Below are 16,809 nucleotides of genomic sequence, written 5' to 3'. Positions count from 1 at the left end.
ATAAAATTTAAAAACTTAAAAAAAATCACGGCACAAAAACTGTAGAAAAGAATATTTTATTGAAACAGTTTCTCAATTAACAATGGACAATTTGACTCAAACCTGTCCAACCAGCCTCAACCGCTAGTGAAAGAACTCAAACATACAGGATGGGGTGGGACCCTGCAGTCTCATTTCTGCCAATGTGGCAAAAAAAAAAAAGGGAAAAAAAAAAGGACAGAAGACAGACACAACCAGATTCCCCCTTACCCTGGGAGCTGGGTGGCAGCTGTGGCTCCTGCTCCATTCGGGATACGGAGGGTAGGCTCCCCAACATGGGCACGGGGTCAAGAGCCCCCATCTCAACAGAGCAACTCAAGAAAGGCAGGCCAGCCCCTACCCCTTTCCGTCCCCCACAAGGCCTGTCGCGAAAAGGGTGAGGTGGCCTTTTTACATTCACACCACGGCCTCTCCTTTTCCCAGGGTCTTGGGATAGGGGCTCACAGTAGAAAGCACATTTTGGTCAGCCCAGGGGGCTAGGGGGCCAGGGAAAGGCTATGTCTGGGGGGGGCAAAAGGGGAGAGAGCAGGGGGCCAAGAGTCATAGGGACATGGAGGAACAGGCTATTGGGCCGATGCAGACTCCGACAGTGCTCACAGGAGGCCGGCATCCCACGCAGGCCATTCCGCACGCTCTCCTGGGCCTGAGAGCCCACAAGTGGGAGCTCCGGGTTTTTCACACATCTCTCTCCTCCTCCGCTTTCTCCCTGCCTACTCTGGCCACCGGAGGGGGGATGCTGGGGGGCGGGGGGTGCGGTGCACAAGCAGGTGGGGATTAATCTAGCTTTGCTGCAGCCTGCCTGGATAGAAGGGCTTGGGCAGGAGGCAGCAGCTGCCTAACTTGCCACAGGAAGGCAAGGAAACCATGGGAAGAGGAGTCACTGGGGATGAGGTCTTTTAGGGAAAGACAAGACCGTGGAGAAGAAAAGAGCAGAGATAGGCACTCAGAAACCAGACCTGGTAACCAAGGCTCTGTAGACACTGGCCCCTGTAGGGCAGACTTCGTGGTGGAAGAGGGAGCAGGAAGGAGGACAGAGAAGACTGGAGACTCTCTAATATCCCAGGGCACCCCTCCCCCTGCCAGGTCCGTTGACCCCTCACAGTCAATCTCTCACCTACCCACAGGCAAAGAATTAAGACATAATAGTGATTTTTCCCAAATTAGGGCCTGGATGGGTAGGGAACCAGGGGTGGGATTAGGAAATCGAGCAATTTCAGTTTTTACCACAGAACCATTGCAGAAGGAACTGGTGAGCTGTCCCTTCCGTCCCCTTCTCCACACCTCTGATCAAGGTGAGAGAAAAGGAACTGAAGCCTGTGAGGGCAGGAGCAACCCCTCCCCCCACCCTTGATGTTTAATAAATAGAGGAGGTAGGAGAAGGGGACAGGATGAATGGGAACTGGGGGTTATAGTTCATCATTTTTCAAAGTTGGCTTCTGTCCTGTTGGCTGTTCCTTCTGTTCCGGTTCTGCTGGGAGTGGGGAAGAGCAAAGGGATGCCGGCAGGTGAAGTCGAGGTGACCTGGCCCCATTCTGTGCAGATCCCCCTGACCCCAGGACCTCCCACCAGGCTTCCCAGGTAGCCCCAGTTCCACGCTCACCTGCTCCAGGACCTCCCAGCTCCAGAGGCTCAGCATCTGCCGGTTCAGATCCTGCTTTGGGGAAGGAAGAGGTTAGCCTCTGCAGAAGGGAGGAAGGGGCTAATGGAGGGGTTAGGAAACTTTTTCTGTAAAAAGCCAGCTGTAAATGTTTTAGGAGCTGTGGGCCACAGCTCGTGTGTGTGTGTGTGTGTGTGTCTAATAACCTAAAAATGTAAAGGTCTTTCACAGCTTGTGGACCTTTGTGTGTGTGTGTGTGTCTAATAACCTAAAAATGTAATGGTCTTTCACAGCTTGTGGACCTTCCAGAAACCAGCTGTGCCTGCCAGTGTGCCAACCCTTAGGTTAAGCAACAGCCATATTCCCAATCACTTTCCCCAACTCACGAGTCTCTTTCTCAGGTTCTGAAATGGGCTTTGCATCTTCAGTCTGGCCTGGAAGGAAACCAGGGGTAAAATGTAGTCCCAGGAAGGAGAGGCCTCTTCCTGCCCAGTAGCACCCGCAGCAGGCATCCTGCCCTCACCTGGTGGAGGGATGACCTTTTCCGCTTGGTCACTGGCATTGAGGGGAGGCTCTGCCCGGGTCCCGTTCTTGTCCTTGGGTCGGGGCCGGGGCTTGGTAAACTTGGCCTTATTGAGCAGATACTGCACCTCACGGTCCAGGGCCATCATCTTGGCCTCAATGTCTTTTGAGAGCAATACGGGCTTCTCTGTGGCGGGAAGTTTGGCCTGCTCGGCCATGGTCGCATTCTTCCAGGCCTGTGGGTGAGGCCAGGACAAGCTGAGAGCTAGCCCCGGAGCCTTCAGAAATCTGCCACAGACGAAATACACCCCAACCAGCCTCAGACTCTGCCCTCAGATCACAAACCAGTCCACTCTACCTGGCTGTCAGCCCCCACAAGGGGAGGCAGGCTCCTCAAAATAGCATCCGAGGCTTTCCACAAAGGAGTAGCAACCTACACGCTTGGGGCTTACTTGGAACCGACTAGCCAAACCTCTTGATTATTCCCTTGTCTCTGCACTTCTAGAGCTCTGATTCAAAGACGTTCTCCACACATCCAAAAAGGAAGTTTCTGCTTCCTGTGACCAGTCCTCCTCACCTCCCCGAACCCAGGCCCACTTGCTGAGTACAGCTCAAGCCCCAGCTCCTCGGAGCTCTAACGTCATGGGAATGGGCTCTGCTGCTACTCCAGTCTGACAACTCGGGCATGGCCATGACCCTTGTTTGGGGCTAATCCGTCATGGCCCCTTCGCAATCAGCTGTGAGGCCAGGAGGCGGCGGCTGCTGCTCAGTCCCCATCACTCGGCATCTCCCATGCTGCCTAGCTCGGACACCCTGCCAGGGCGAGGATCCCCGTGAGAATTTACACCCGGATTACCCAGGTCTCGTTGATGACTTTCTCTAACGTTGTCATCTCCACCTCAGTGAAGATCTGATCCATCTCTGGGATGAGCCGGGCACCCCTGGAAGCCAGAAAGGAGATGGTGAGCCCAAGAGGAAGAAGGGTCAGGGGTTTGCACGCGGGGCATGGGAAGCTGAAGGACAATGAGGCTCGGCAGGACTGAATTAGGAAGAAAAGCAAAGGGGCTGCTCACTTGAGGAACATGCTGGAATGGTTGAGGAGATTATCAAGGGCAGACAACCGTTCAGGCCACTTCTTGCGCTCTTCCACCCGAAAAAACAACCCATGGCATAGCTTCCTCAGTTCAGTCAGCTTCTCCTTCAGCATCTGAGGGATGTGGGGCGGGAGTGGGCAAAGGCGTTGAAAGGAGGAGAGGGGGCCTGCAGCCAGCCCTGCATCCCAGTCACAGCTTCACACCCCAGCTCTCCTCACCTTCTCTGACCCTGGAGAGGAAAGCGAGGGCTCCCATCCCACCCACCGTGTCTGGGAGGCCGCTTACCACGGTGGTGGCCCCAAAGCCCTCGTCCTCCAGCCAGGTGGAGGCCGCGCTGAGCCTCCCAGAGATCTCCTCACGCTGCTCCTCAGTGGACACTTCCTGGTACTCAGGCTGGTACAGTTTGTCCTAGGGAGGAGCACACAGGCCCAAGCATGCACCGAGCCCCTGAGGGCAAGGCTCACAGAGCCAGACCCCCCTCAGACACCGGGCCCAGGGCAGGCTGCCTCCCAGCCTACCAACCTGGGTCTCAAAGATAAAAGCTTCCAAGCTGTTGGCAGCTTTTTCCCGTTCCTGCTTCTCTAGGTCTCGGAGTGTCAAGTCTTGGAGTCTGTGGGACAAAAAAGAAGCATGAAGGAGAGAGCATGTTGAACTTGGAGCCTGGGTCAGACAGTTCTCCCTCCCAGAGGAGGGATTCCATACCCGGCACACACATACCCTGCCCACCCTACACACACACACACACACACACACACACACACACAGAATTTCTACTCACTTTTTCGCTGAGCGGGCCAGCTCTTCCTCAGGTAAGTCAGGCAGGTCCAGGACCACCAGCTCCACCCCAATCTCCTCTACCATTCTCTGCTTCCGGGCAGGCTTCTGCTTCTTTTCTTCCTCTGGGGCTGGAGGAACACCCTCAGACCCTGTTTCCTTTTTCTCACTTGGCTTCTAGTGGGGAAAGAGAGGAGCATATCAGGAAAAGCTTAGGCCCTTCTATTCCCCACAGGCAGGGCTCTGGGGACAAGCAACAAGGCAGGCATCTATTCCCTTAGCCCCTGGGGCCACCCTGGCCTTATTCGGCACCTGCAGCTCACCTGGGCCTCAGACTTTTCCTCATTTTCTTTTTCTGCAGCCTTTTCTTCCTCAGGGGCTGCATCCTCCTTGGGCTCAGCAGGTGGGGGCTGAGAAGTGTCCTCCGTGGGGGCCTCAGCCTCCTCCTTGAGCTCTGCCTGCTCCCCAGGCTCATCTTTGCTCCCCTCAGCAGGGCTTTCCTCCTCCTCCTGGGAAACAATCACAGATGCCCCCAACCCCTGTAGGAAACCGTCATTGTAGCAGAGCCTAAGGCCCAGCCAGGTCGCGTCCCCTAGGCTTGCGGCTGCCAGCACAGTGTGGGGGCAGACAGATGACTGGATGGCAACGGTGGCCTAGTCGGACAAAGGACAAGGGCTTAGAGAGGAGGGGAATGTGCCCTGGATTCCAAGCACAGGGGCCGCCTGGAGTCCAGAGGATGGTATGGTTCACTGGGCAGGGGAAGGGGTAGTCTAGCCAGTCCCAGGCAGCTGGAAAGCCCACCCCAATCCCTGCCTCTGCTGCCACTCCTGGGGCACATACTCCCTCCCCCGAGCTCCCCTGGCTCCATGCTGGCCTCACCTGGACGGCGTCTGTACCGTTCTCTTTAGTGTCTGCCGTTGTGCCCCCTCCAAACAGGCTAGAGATGGTGTTGCCAAGTTCTGCCAGGAAGAAAGCCCCAAAACTCAAAAGGGCCACAGCAGTGACACCACCTCACCCAAAAGCAAGGCCTGCCCACCCCCAATGCATACAAGCACCGCCTCCCTCACACACACACACACACACACACACACTCATCTTACTGGTCAGGGTGGATTCCTCCTCGGGGCTATCCTCCACCAGGGTCTCAAACACAGACTCCACCTGAAAACAGGGTGAAGAAACACACACGCTAAGCCATCTTTCCCCTGGAAATATCCTGTCACCGTGGGCGTCTACTGACGTGCATCCAGGTGACTTACGGTGCTGGCCTAGTCCCTCACCAGCCTCTTTCTACTGGCTCTTGAGCCAAGTCACCTCTGCCCCCTTTGATTATGGGCCCTCTGAAGACAGACTCCTAGCTCCTTTCCCCTGAACCCTGCACTTCTCTACTCAAATACAGAATGGACCATTATTTCCCACAGTGTGTTTTAAAAGATATTAACCCCAGACCTACTTTTTTTTTTTTTTTTAAAGATTTTATTTATTTATTTGACAGACAGAGATCACAAGTAGGCAGAGAGGCCGGTAGAAAGGGAGAGAGGAGGAAGCAGGCTCTCCGTGGAGCGGACAGCCCGATGCGGGGCTCGATCCCAGGACCTTGGGATCATGACCTGAGCCGAAGGCAGAGGCTTTAACCCACTGAGCCACCCAGGCGCCCCCCAGACCTACTTTTTGAGAATGACTTACTTAACCATCTATAGGACCTGAACTTTACAACACTCATAAGCATTTATAGACCCTGAAAACACCACAGCAGATCCTTGGTTAGCTGTGTTCAGAGGCAAGACTTTTCCATTTCCCAAACTCTTCTTGTTTCTTATGTTCTGATACCATATGGAGGAACCACTCTGGGAAGGCTGGTGGGACCTGGGCCCTTGGCCTGTACCCAGGGCCTCCTTCTGCTCTCACCCTGATGAGGCTGAGCACGCCGCTCTCATCCAGGTTGAAGTGAGCCTTGATGCCCTTGGACTCGTGGTCGGGATACTTCTTGAAGCTCTCACCCACACCTTTTAGCTTCACCGTGGTCAAATTCTGGGAGCCGAAGACCCTGGTTGGGGGACGAGAGAGCCATTCCAGGGAGCTCACCCAGCCTGCCTCCTCCAGCTCTAGATTACGTAGCTTCCCGGCATGAAATATCTCTCCTTTCCTCCCAGAAGATGCTCACCCCAACCCTGACCGCACAGCCTGCTGCCTCTGTCAGCCCTGTGGCTCCAGATCCTCCCTCCCATCCCGACCACCTCCCTCACCGAAGATCCTCGGGCTCCAGGAAGCCCAGATCGCCATAGTTGATGTGGAAGTTGAAGTCGTGGTTGTAGCGGTTAAAGGTGATGACTTTGCGTTGAGGGTAGGGCCCCATTCGGGAGAATAGAACACGCTTATTGTGCTTCAGGCTGCGAACCCCAGGATCCTCCTCCACCTCCCTTGTAAACTCCACCTACAAGGCAGGCAGAGAGGAGGCATGCTGGAGAGCGGGAGCACGTTGGGGGTAAGGGTACGCAGAGAATGTCAGCGGGCAGAGAAACAAGGGGACAGGCTAGAGCAGACAGAGGGAGTGTGCTCAGTGAGGGAGCTTGTCATCTGATCAGACGGGCCTACTCACCAGGATGGGGTAGAGGACCGCATCTCGGACTACAAATGGCTTCACCTTGAAGGCTTTGCTGAGCGCGGCTGCCTGGTACACGGCCCCCATGGCAGCTGCTTCGTCTGCGTTGATGTTCTTCCCTAGTTCCTCCCTGTGGAAGTCCCGGGCTTCAGCGTGTCATCTCTGGAGCAGCCGCCCTGGCCGCCCTCTCCTCAGCCCTGCAGCCACCTAGCCCTGGAGCCCCAGCCCCACTGCCTCAACCTCCACACTCACTTGCCCACAGCCTTCAGCAGCACCTCCTGAACTTTAGGGACCCGAGTGGCCCCGCCAACCAGGATCACCTGCTCAATCTCATCCTGTGGAGAAAGAATGGGACACACAAGAGCTGGGTGTTAGCCCTCCTCCTCAGCGCTGACTTGTTCCTTAACACTCCTGCCCCCTCCAGCCCGCCAACCTGTCACCCTCTCTCCCACCCGCCTCTCCACCCCAGGCCCATGCCTGACTCCCCCTCACCAAATTCATCTCAGCACTCTGGAGAGCCTGCTGTACGGGCCCAGGTACCCGCTCAAATAAGTCTGCACAGAGCTCTTCAAACTCCACTCGGGTCACTTTCGCCTTGAAGTCCACATCGTCCATCAGGCCCTCGATCTGGGGGAGGATGAGGCATGTCAGAGTTCCCACCCAGGTCCTCCTCTGGCTGGGCAGGCCAGAAACCGAGGGACTGGGACTTTGAGGGGACGCCAGGAGGCCGAGGAAGAAGGGATGGGCCACACCACACGCCAGCGGCCTAGCTCATATTTTCCCTCAAGTAGCCACGTGCGGGCACCTGTGCCATGTGATCAGCGTTGGCACTCAGGACGGTTTTAAGTCGATTCGCTTCCCGCAGCAGCTTGGCCATCGCACGGGGGTTCTCCCGCACGTCCTTTGCTCTCTGGCCCTTGCGCTGTTCATTGAAAAGCTTAGCCAGATGCTCACGCAGCCGGAGCTCCATCTCCAGGCCCCCCAGGGTACGGTCAAATCTATTCAGGAAAAAGTGAGAGAGAAAAGTGTGAGGAACACACAGGGTCCCTGACTCTTGTTCCACGGACGTGGCGACACCTCAGTGATAGTTCGCCTCCTCCTCCAGTCCACTGTATTTACTGGGTGTCAAGTATGTGCTGGTCTCAGGGCATGCGACTGAGAGAAAAAAGCCAGGGTCCCTGCGGCCAAGGAGTTTACAATCTAGCACTGAACAAACACACGAACGGAAAGCATGTACCACCCCGTGAGTTATGAGGAACAGACAAGCAACAGTGTCAGAAGATGGAAAAGGGGGACGCCTGGGTGGTTCAGTGGGTTGAAGCCTCTGCCTTTGGCTCAGGTCATGATCCCAGGGTCCTGGGATCAAGCCCCGAATCGGGATCTCTGCTCAGCGGGGAGCCGGCTTCCCTCCTCTCCTACCTGCCTCTCTGCCTACTTGTGGTCTCTGTCTGTCAAATAAATAAACAAAATCTTAAAAAAAAAAAAATAAAATAAAAAAAAAAGAAGATGGAAAAGGGAAGTGTCGCCTACTTGCTGATGTCAGGGAAGGTTCTGTGGAGATGTGATAATTGAGCTGCAATCTGAAGGATGAGGGGAGGTAACGAGGCGAAGAAAAGGGAAAACAACTGGAGAGATGGGGAACAGTATCCAAAAGGACACGCAGTGGGAGCCAGCCCAGTACGTTCCCATGGAGGGCAGGCGCAGCTGGCGCTCAAAGAGCAAGGAGCTCTGGGTAGAAACAAGTGGGAGGAGCCAGGGCTCCCACAGGCTAATGTAAAAGGTATGAGGGTTTTTTTTTTTTTAAAGAAACAGATTATAATCAGGTCAGCATTTTGAAAAGAACTCTCTCGCTGCAATGTGGAGAAAAAACTGGAAGAAGGCCGCACTGGAGGCAAGGAGACCTTTCCTAACCCTGCAAGTCAGAAATGATGGTAGCCTGGACTCAAGCACTGGCAGGAGAGCTGGCCAGAAAGGAATGGGTTTGAAAGAGAAGACAACGTTGTCAACAAGTACACCAGAAAAGACAAGAACAGCGAAATGACTGCATGTGGTCTACGGGTTTCCTTAGAAGCCGCTCAGGAAGGTCCGTCTTTCAAAATTCCCAAACAGTCCTCCTCCCTCCCCGTCTTCCCCTGGCTCTTCCAAGAGGTACCCCGTGATGATCGATACTTCAGGAGAGAATTCGTGCAGGAAAATGTGGCGGCTGCCACTCCAAGAAGCCCCGACCCAAGGGTGTCTCAGTGAGCCCAGCACCGACTTACCCCACACCCCGGACCTGCAGCTGCGGCTGCATCCCCGCCTCCTTGGTCTTCACTGTCTGGTAGGTCACGATGGTGCACACAGTGCTGCCAGAGCCCATGTCGTAGAACATGATGTTCTGCACAGACACCAAGACAACGGTCATGGGAACCTCATCTAACTCCAGCTGCTACACCCACTCTCTCCTTGAGGCTGAAAAGCTCTAATAGCGGCCGAGAGGGCCATTCTCTTGCTGCATCCTGGCAAGGGCCAGCCATGCACACGAGATGCCAAACACTCCAAGTGGCCTCCATCCTCAGAACCAGCCACCCTCTGGCCGAAGTTCCTCCCTGGCTCACCTGGGCGGTGGTGTTGATATCTTTCCGGCGGAAGACCCCATAGCTGAGGGCCGTGGCGGTGTTGTCGTTGATGAGCTGGAGCACTTTGAGGCCGGCCATGCGTGCGGCCTGCAGCACAGCCCGGCGCTCAGCCTGATTGAAGAAGGCTGGCACGGTGATCACCGCGTCTTTGATGGGCTGCTCTACAGAGGACAACAGAACGGGGCTCCCACCAGCTCCATGCCTTGGACGACACTTCCTAGTGTTGGTGCTATTGGCATTTTGGGCCAAATAACTCTCTGCTGTGTGGGGCTGTCCTGCGCATTGTAGGACGTTTGGCAGCATCCCCAGCCCAGTAGATGCCAGGAGCAGCTCCCCAGATAACCAAAGCAAAGATATTTTCTAACACTGACGAAGGTTCCCTGGGAGGCAAAGCTGCCCAGCTAGGAGACCCTAGGAAACCTGGCCACCACCAACCCCACCTTAGCTACTCACCAGCAAAATCCTCAGCCAGGGAACGGGAGTAGTTGAGAACCATGCCAAGCACCTCTTCAGGTGAGAACTGTAGCTGCCTGGGGGAAAGTGGGTAGTTAGAGGCAAGGACAGCCAGACATTAAGGCCAGGACAACTGTGAGCACTAGAGGAGCCTATCGGCCCTGCTGAGCCCGCCGTCCCCAGCAGAGCACTCACGGGCTGATCTGGAAGTGCACGGTTTGCCTCTGTGGGTCGAAGCCTAGCTCATGCTCTGGAAAACGAGCTCTGTAAAGGGCCACGTGGGGGTTTCCCTCCTGCTTCCCCAGGAGGTGCTGGAAGTAACGCAGTGTCGCCTTTGGATTCTTGATGGCCTGAGAGGAGGTAAAAAAAAAGGAATAGAGTATGAGGCTTCCAAGCCCACCATCACCTACCTCTCACATCAGAGGTTGATAAGGGCTCAGGCTCTGGTGTCTATCATCTCCTCCCCTCTGCCCACCACTCTGGGAAGGGGTGGGCTGCTAAGCTCACCATGCTTGCTGCACTGTCTCCAAAGAATCTTTCATTTTCTTTCAGGGTCACAGTCACTGGGGTTTTCCTCCTGGATTCCCTAAAAAGAGGAGACGCAGGGCCCAGGTGCCTATAGCAGGGTGTGGACTTAGGAGCCCCAACACCTCAAATACAACCACTCAGACACCAGACTGTTGGGGGCCCTAGGAAGCATACACACTGGCTTGGAGCACAGACTCCCCTCTTTCCCCACCCCGGATACTGGGATAGCCCTCACTTGTTCAAGACAATTTCCATGGGCACTCCGGGTTTGACGATGGCCACCTTCATCGACTCGCTGCCCAGGTCTACAGACATCACAGCCAGTGTGTCTGCAAAGGAAACAGATTTGTCAATTCACCCCTCTTCCCCCACATTCTTGAGTCCCCTCTAACCAAAGGACACCTCTCTCCACAGAAAAGGTAAAAAAGTGAAAAGATAAAGGACTGGATTCAGCAACTCCAGTGCAGAGGCTTCCAACCAGAAGCTCCCCTCCCACCATGGATCATTCATCATTCACTCATTTATTCTTCTTCTGAGCCTGCTCCTGGGGTACACACCACTCAGTGCCAACAGGTCGGCCAAGAGCACAGCCATCACAGCCCAACAGGCTAGCCTCCCCGGCCTCTGCCTCCTGATGGTGGCTGCCATTGTGCCTCTGAGGGAGAAGAAAAACAACACTTGTAACCGGATGCCCTGTGTGAAGAAGACAGAACCTCATCCCAGAACAGAGAAGCTTTAAGATTCATACTCCATGGTCTCCCCGGGGCTGAGTAGCCTACATCCCCCTCCTCTCCCTTCTGATAATGACCCGGGACTCTAACCACACAAAGGGTCCTGGGCTCCATCCTGTACATCCCTAATCAAGGAAGGTACCAGGACGGAAGAAAGGAGACCAGAACCTTCCGTCCACTGCATAGGCTATAACCCGTGCACCCTAGCCCTGCCCCTGCTGTCAGACACCTGGGGGGAGACCAGGGATCTCCGCCCAGGGCTCAACTACCTCCCTACACCTGGAGCTCCCCCGCTGGCTGGGGAAAGCCAGGCCGGACTTGGACGGGAACTGAGAGGTGGTGACGTTGGAGGAGGCTGGGATGTTAGAAGGGCCTGTCTCCTTCTCGGTATCCCTTTGGGGTGTCCCACCCCGCCCCCCGTTCTCCATCCCAACCCCCGGCCCCACTGCCTACACAGACGCCGTGCCAGGAGCGCTAAGATTCTTCGCCGGGCGGGCACCGAGTCCCCCGAGTTTACCTAAGCCTCACCTGGCGAAGGCGGCAGCTCCCACTCCCGGAAACGCAGCCCGGCCCACCTCTAAGACGTGGGTGCGCCCCAGGGACCGAGCTTCGGGGCCAAGCGCACCGGCGTCCGTGCGGCCCTCGCTCCCGCTACCGACCCGCCCCCGGAGCTAGCACGTTGCCTCCTCCCGGAGGGGTGGCCCGCTCCCATCGCCATCCCCCCCACCCCCACCGCTTGCCTGCGCTCCTGCGGCCCCAGCTCTGGGACAAACGCGGCGGCGGACGTACCCACGAGGCCGGCAGCGCGCCCCCAAACCCGCGCCCTTCACAACTCCCCTCGGTTTGCAAACTGTTACATTAGCCACCAATCTCTCGGCGGCGTCTCGCGCACCAGCCGGCCCCGGACGCGGCGCGCGCTCATTGGAGCCTCCGCCGCCCGGCCCTGCGCCGCGCGCCCGGCCCCGCCCCCGCCGCCCCGGCGCGCGCTCCCATTGGGCCACGTCCTACGCCCGCCCCCTCCTCCGTCGCCGGCTCGGGCCTCGGAGGCCGCGGAGGGGCCCGTCCGCCAGTTGGGGGGAAACCGCCGGCGCCGGCTGGGGATTGGACCACGTCACGGGGCTCGGCGCCCGCCCCCGTACGCTCCTGGACCTTTCCGGCCTCGGCTCTGGGTGCCGGACTACCGGGGTCGGGAATGACCCGAGGCCGGTGCGAGTGGGCGCACGGACAGTCCCGCAGTCGGCCCCCTTCTTCCGGTCACCTGGGGAGCCCCGGCCGAGGAGCGGGAGTGACCCGCATCCCCTCTGTAGCCACGCGGAAGAGGCGCTCGCTTGCTGGTTGGTATTGAACTGCTCTAGGCTTTGGATAGAAATCAGAATGGCTGCGCTACAGGCTTAGTTCACCCCGCCCCGTTTCACCGATGACACTAAAGCCACCAGAAAAGACGATGTTCGCTAGCGGGACGGAGATGACGCTTGTTATCGGTGGCAGACTTTGGCCTGGACTCCTTACTCTAAGATCCATTTTTATGAAACGGAATATTCCAGAATGCAAAGCGCTGAGGCTGTAATTGGGCGTAAAGGCACCACCTTATGTTTTCATTCCATTAAATCTTATGTGGCTTCCCTTCTCTTTTCCTGCTTCTGTCCGAATTACAGTATCTCAGACAGGTATTTGGCGCTTCTCCCTCCCTCCTTTGTATTTTTACAGCCCCATGGAAGTGTGCACAGCCCTTGGAAAGCGCCCCGCCCCCCGTTTTATTGACATGAGCTCAAATTTCTTAAATGTGGAAGATGGATCTCCTGTTTCCTGCCTCTCCCGAAATCGACTCCAGGGCTCCCCTCACAGAAGTCTCCTTAAAGGCCCTGGCCGTAACTGCTATGGCTTGTTTAAGGAACTCTTACCTGTTCTTTCCCTACATTTTTCATGATGTTTAGGGGGACAGAGGAGTCAGGTTTCTATGCTTAGAAGATAAACCAACTGGCAGTACAAGGGAGAAGTCGATTTTTCTTCAATTTGTGGGTTGTTCAGTCTTCATCTGGAGACCTTGGTAGAAACAAGGAGGAATAAATCCCTTTTATACCATCCTCAACCTCATCTCTGGAGCTATCTGCTGTTATCAGTGTGGTGTGTAATCTTCCAGGCCTCTTCTGTGCATTTACTTCCATAGGTATCTTGAAAGATGTGGCTTTTGTGTTTTTGTAAATGATAGAACGTTATAGAATTAGATTGTTTGCAACCTGCTTTTTTCTTCTTTTTTGGTAACTGAGAACAAATCGTGAGGATTTTCCATAGCTGTGTGTAAAGATTCACCTCATGGTTTACTGCTGTAGAACATTCCACAGCATGGGGGTTGGTTAGCCACAGTGATGGACACATAACGTTGTCATTTCAGTCCCACTAAGAAAGATTCTGTATCTGTATGACTGACTCTACTTTTGGGTAGCTATGTAGGACGGTAGATTCTTTCCATCCATTTCTTCGTTTTTAAAATTTTTATTTATTTATTTTAAAAGATTTTATTTACTTAGTTGAGAGCGAGAGAGAGCACAAGCAGAATGAAGAGCAGAGGGAGCAGAGCCCGATGTGGGACTCAATACTGGGACTCCAGGATCATGACCTGAGCTGAAGGCAGACGCTTAACGAGCTGAGCCACCCAGGTGCCCTTCTTTCCTTCTGTTTTAAACAGATTTTGCATTTTTAAGATTTATTGGGCCTTTGTCGCATATAAGCACAGTACCAGGTATGGGATTCCACAGATGGGAATGACTGTGTCATTGCTTTTGGAAAACTCACAGTCTGTTGGGAAACAAATAGGCTTATGGTTTCAATGCACTTACTAAAAACCTACTGAATGGCTGCAAATTGCGAAAGCAGAAAGATGAGTGTGCCCTGCTCCTGAGCTCCCATCCCCAGAATATCCTTGGTGACAGCACAGGTTTGCTGCAGTGATGGTTTTCCACCTGGGAATTTGCCCCTTGGGAGATGTAGCAGGTGCAAGTCCTGAACAGAGGGGAGAAGTGTTTCATAAGGACATGTCGTAAAACAATGGGAACGTTTAAAAGTAAAACACCTGATTTAGATTGACCAGAGCAGCTGAATTCGCTAGTTCTTATTTCAAATAACTTGTTAATAACATTTGAGGACTACATCCTTTTCCCCACACTGAGCAGGAACCCACAAGTTGCCACCTTGCAGAACATACACCAAACTGACAGAAGACAGGAGCCCCCAATTTCACTTTAGATATAAAGTTTAAAACCAGGCAAAACTAAGCTATGGTGATAGAAATGGAGATGGTTCTAATTTTGTGGGGTGGTAGTGTTTAGAAGAGGGCCTAACAGGTTTCTTGGGGTCCTGGCAGTGCTGTTTGCAATGCTTGTTGCAATGGCTTTGTGAAAATTTAATGGGCTGCTTTATGTACGCTTTTCCATGTATATGTTGACTTCAATAAAAATTTTAAAAATAGGGTGGCTGGGTGGCTCAGTGGGTTAAGCCTCTGCCTTCAGCTCAGGTCATGATCTCAGGGTCCTGGGATTGAGCCCTGCATTGGGTCTTTGCCCAGCAGGAAGCCTGCTTCCCCCTCTCTCTCTCTCTGTGCCTGTCTCTCTGCCTGCTTGTGATCTGTCAAATAAATAAAATCTTTAAAAAAAATTTTTAAAAATTAAAAATATTTTATATGTGTTGCACAAAAGACTAGAAGACTTGGGGCGCCTGGGTGGCATCGTCGGTCAAGCGTCCAACTCTTAATTTCAGTTCAGATCATGATCTCAGAGTCGTGAGATCAAGCCCTGCATCAGGCTCCACGCTGAGCATGGAGCCTGTTTAAGATTCTCTCCCTCTGCGCCACTCTCTTACCCCTCCCCTCTCCCTCCCTCCCCAACACTGCTGCTCTCTCTTTCTCAGTCTCTCTCTCAAGAAAGAAAACAAAACTAGAGGGTTTGATTTTTGCTGGAAACCTTAAGCAGGGGAAAACTTTTATCAGGAGATGCTGCACCAGATGAGTTTTTCCCTACTTCTTCACCAGTGGCTTTAGAATTACAAAAATACGGTTACTGAAAAAAACTGGAAGAACATGAAAAAGAAAGAATAAAATAAAAACCACCCACAATTGAATTTTCTAAATTAAATACTTTTAGCATTATGTTGTGTATCCACACACACACTTTAAACTTTAATGGAAATAATACTTTGTGACTGTTTTTTATTTAATTTACTGAGAACATTTTCCTATGTCATTTTTTCTCTACAGAATTTTCAGTGGCTATCTATAGAATTGCAGCATGAAGAACTATAATGTATTTATCAAGATTACTATTTGACAATTAGGTGGTTTCTTTTTTTCTGCTGTTATAAAATTGCAATAGACACTTAATTGACAAATCTTTATTCAGATCTACCCCTTATAATCTACTTAGGATAAATTCCTAGAAGTGGTTATGCAGGCCTAAATTCCTGTTTAGGCATTTGATATATTCTGCCAAGTTGCGCTCCAGAAAGATTTATTATCTTTGCTCCCCACAGCAGTGAATGACAATGCCTGTATAGACACTAGTAAGGATACTGATGTGTTTCTGTGGTCCTGGTATTACGAATTTGAATAGGATGGGAGGTGTGGAAGAGAAGGCAAAAGATTGGGAACATTTCACAGTTTGCATTGAGATGGGGATGATTAAGTGTCAAGAGAAAGCAAGACTTCCAGTTTTCTTGAATTCTGTCATTTCACGACCGCATAGAGAATTGCTCAGAATTATGAACAAATTTATGGAATTGGCTTTAAAAAAATAAATAAATAAATCGAGCACCCAGAATATGGGGCTTTAGAGTCGGGCAGACCTGGATTTGCCTGTAAACACCACTTTCTACCTGTGTGACTCAAGGCAAGTTGTTCAGCTTTCCTGAGCCTCAGTTTCTACAGCATTAAAAGCGACCTGCTGGTACATGCCTGACAGGGCTGATGTAGAGGGGGGTAAGGTGCTTAGCACAATGCTTGGGACGCCCTAAGCACCAAATAGACATTAGTTAACTACTTGTTCCTGTTCTTAGTGGGGAGAAATACATCTTAAAAATGGACACTACTGCAGTGTTAAAAGCTTGGTTAAGTGTTCTGCCAAGTTCATGGGGAATTTCCTTTCTCTTTAGGGGGCCAGATTTTCACAATCAATAATCTGCTAATTGCTTCCTCCTGTTTCACCATAGCTTTGGAAGTTGGGCTCTCCTGTATTTGGAGACCTCTGAGTATATTTTAAGATTCTATTTATTTGTTAGAGAGGGAGAGGGAAAGAGCACAAGCAGGGGGAGTGGCAGGCAGAGAGAGAAGCAGGCTCCTCAGTGAGCAGAAACCCCCATGTGGGACTCGATCTCACGACCCTGGGATCATGACTCGAGCCGAAGGCAAACGCCCAACCAGCTGAGCCATGCAGGCGTCCTTCTGAGTTTATTTTAGATTGCCCTTCCTGTTGCTAAAGTGGAAACTTCTGCTAGCCCTCATACGGACTAAGAGGAAAAAAAAAAAAAAACAGACCTTTCAGTATTCTGGAAAATGGTTTCTACCCCGAGAGCCAGATGAGAAAAAACAAAACAAACTGATAGAAAATAAAAACTCGCAGCCAGAACAAGAAGTGTTCCTGTTTTGCTCCAGTGGATATGACTGTTCTGTACGTCACGGACAGCAGTTTGCTGAAGAGGAAAAGAGGCCATGGCTAGGCACTCCTTGATTTTGAATTGTGATCTCTTTAATTTCAAGCTGAAGACTTGAATTGCTTCTTTATCTTCAGTCCATTCAGACCTCAAGGTCTCCATATGCAGAACTATAACTGAATTAGTACATCATTTTCTGTGCAGTTTGCCTGCT

The 16,809-nt window shown here is 52.8% G+C and overlaps 1 protein-coding gene and 1 long non-coding RNA gene across 10 annotated transcripts; one reads left to right on the top strand and one right to left on the bottom strand.

Annotated features, from left to right (window-relative positions):
• Positions 1-40: 40 nt before the first annotated feature.
• Positions 41-11,913, bottom strand: HYOU1 (hypoxia up-regulated 1). Of its 9 annotated transcripts, none has more exons than XM_004750005.3 (26): positions 11,699-11,913; positions 10,785-10,882; positions 10,463-10,556; positions 10,207-10,285; positions 9,895-10,049; positions 9,700-9,776; positions 9,226-9,407; positions 8,890-9,005; positions 7,434-7,626; positions 7,121-7,255; positions 6,881-6,963; positions 6,626-6,758; positions 6,273-6,460; positions 5,935-6,073; positions 5,127-5,187; positions 4,906-4,985; positions 4,350-4,565; positions 4,031-4,203; positions 3,775-3,862; positions 3,538-3,660; positions 3,232-3,365; positions 3,015-3,099; positions 2,160-2,394; positions 2,023-2,070; positions 1,640-1,693; positions 41-1,510 (listed from the first exon to the last, which is right to left on the bottom strand). In XM_004750005.3, exons 2-26 carry the CDS (start codon positions 10,873-10,875, stop codon positions 1,446-1,448), a joined length of 3,027 nt encoding a protein of 1,008 aa, XP_004750062.1. In that variant the 5' UTR covers positions 10,876-10,882; positions 11,699-11,913; the 3' UTR covers positions 41-1,445. The 9 variants fall into 9 exon arrangements, with proteins under 9 accessions (XP_004750062.1, XP_012910409.1, XP_004750064.1 ...); XM_013054955.2 differs by having other exon boundaries at positions 11,748-11,913; XM_004750007.3 differs by having other exon boundaries at positions 41-1,507; positions 11,699-11,912.
• A 54-nt stretch (positions 11,914-11,967) lies between these two features.
• On the top strand, positions 11,968-15,783 carry LOC123392185. Its single transcript, XR_006606893.1, has 2 exons — positions 11,968-12,292; positions 15,208-15,783. It is a non-coding gene; the product is annotated as an uncharacterized LOC123392185 (long non-coding RNA).
• The last annotated feature ends 1,026 nt before the right edge of the window (positions 15,784-16,809 follow it).

Source organism: Mustela putorius, unplaced genomic scaffold (genome assembly GCF_011764305.1).
Source record: "Mustela putorius furo isolate JIRA1106 unplaced genomic scaffold, ASM1176430v1.1 tig00000460_pilon_pilon_pilon, whole genome shotgun sequence".
Lineage (NCBI taxonomy): Eukaryota > Metazoa > Chordata > Mammalia > Carnivora > Mustelidae > Mustela > Mustela putorius.
Note: the sequence above shows the minus strand (reverse complement) of the source record. Positions and strands in the feature narration are given on the sequence as shown.

What these genes read in the sequence shown, in the direction of transcription:
- HYOU1 (XM_004750005.3), bottom strand. Translation starts at nt 10,875, where the DNA reads ATGGCAGCCACCATCAGGAGGCAGAGGCCGGGGAGGCTAGCCTGTTGG. An exon ending in CTGGCCCGCTCAGCGAAAAA is followed by an intron (nt 3,863 to 4,030) that starts GTGAGTAGAAAT and finishes TTTGTCCCACAG; the next exon opens with ACTCCAAGACTTGACACTCC. An exon ending in AAAGGTCATCCCTCCACCAG is followed by an intron (nt 2,071 to 2,159) that starts GTGAGGGCAGGA and finishes GTTTCCTTCCAG; the next exon opens with GCCAGACTGAAGATGCAAAG.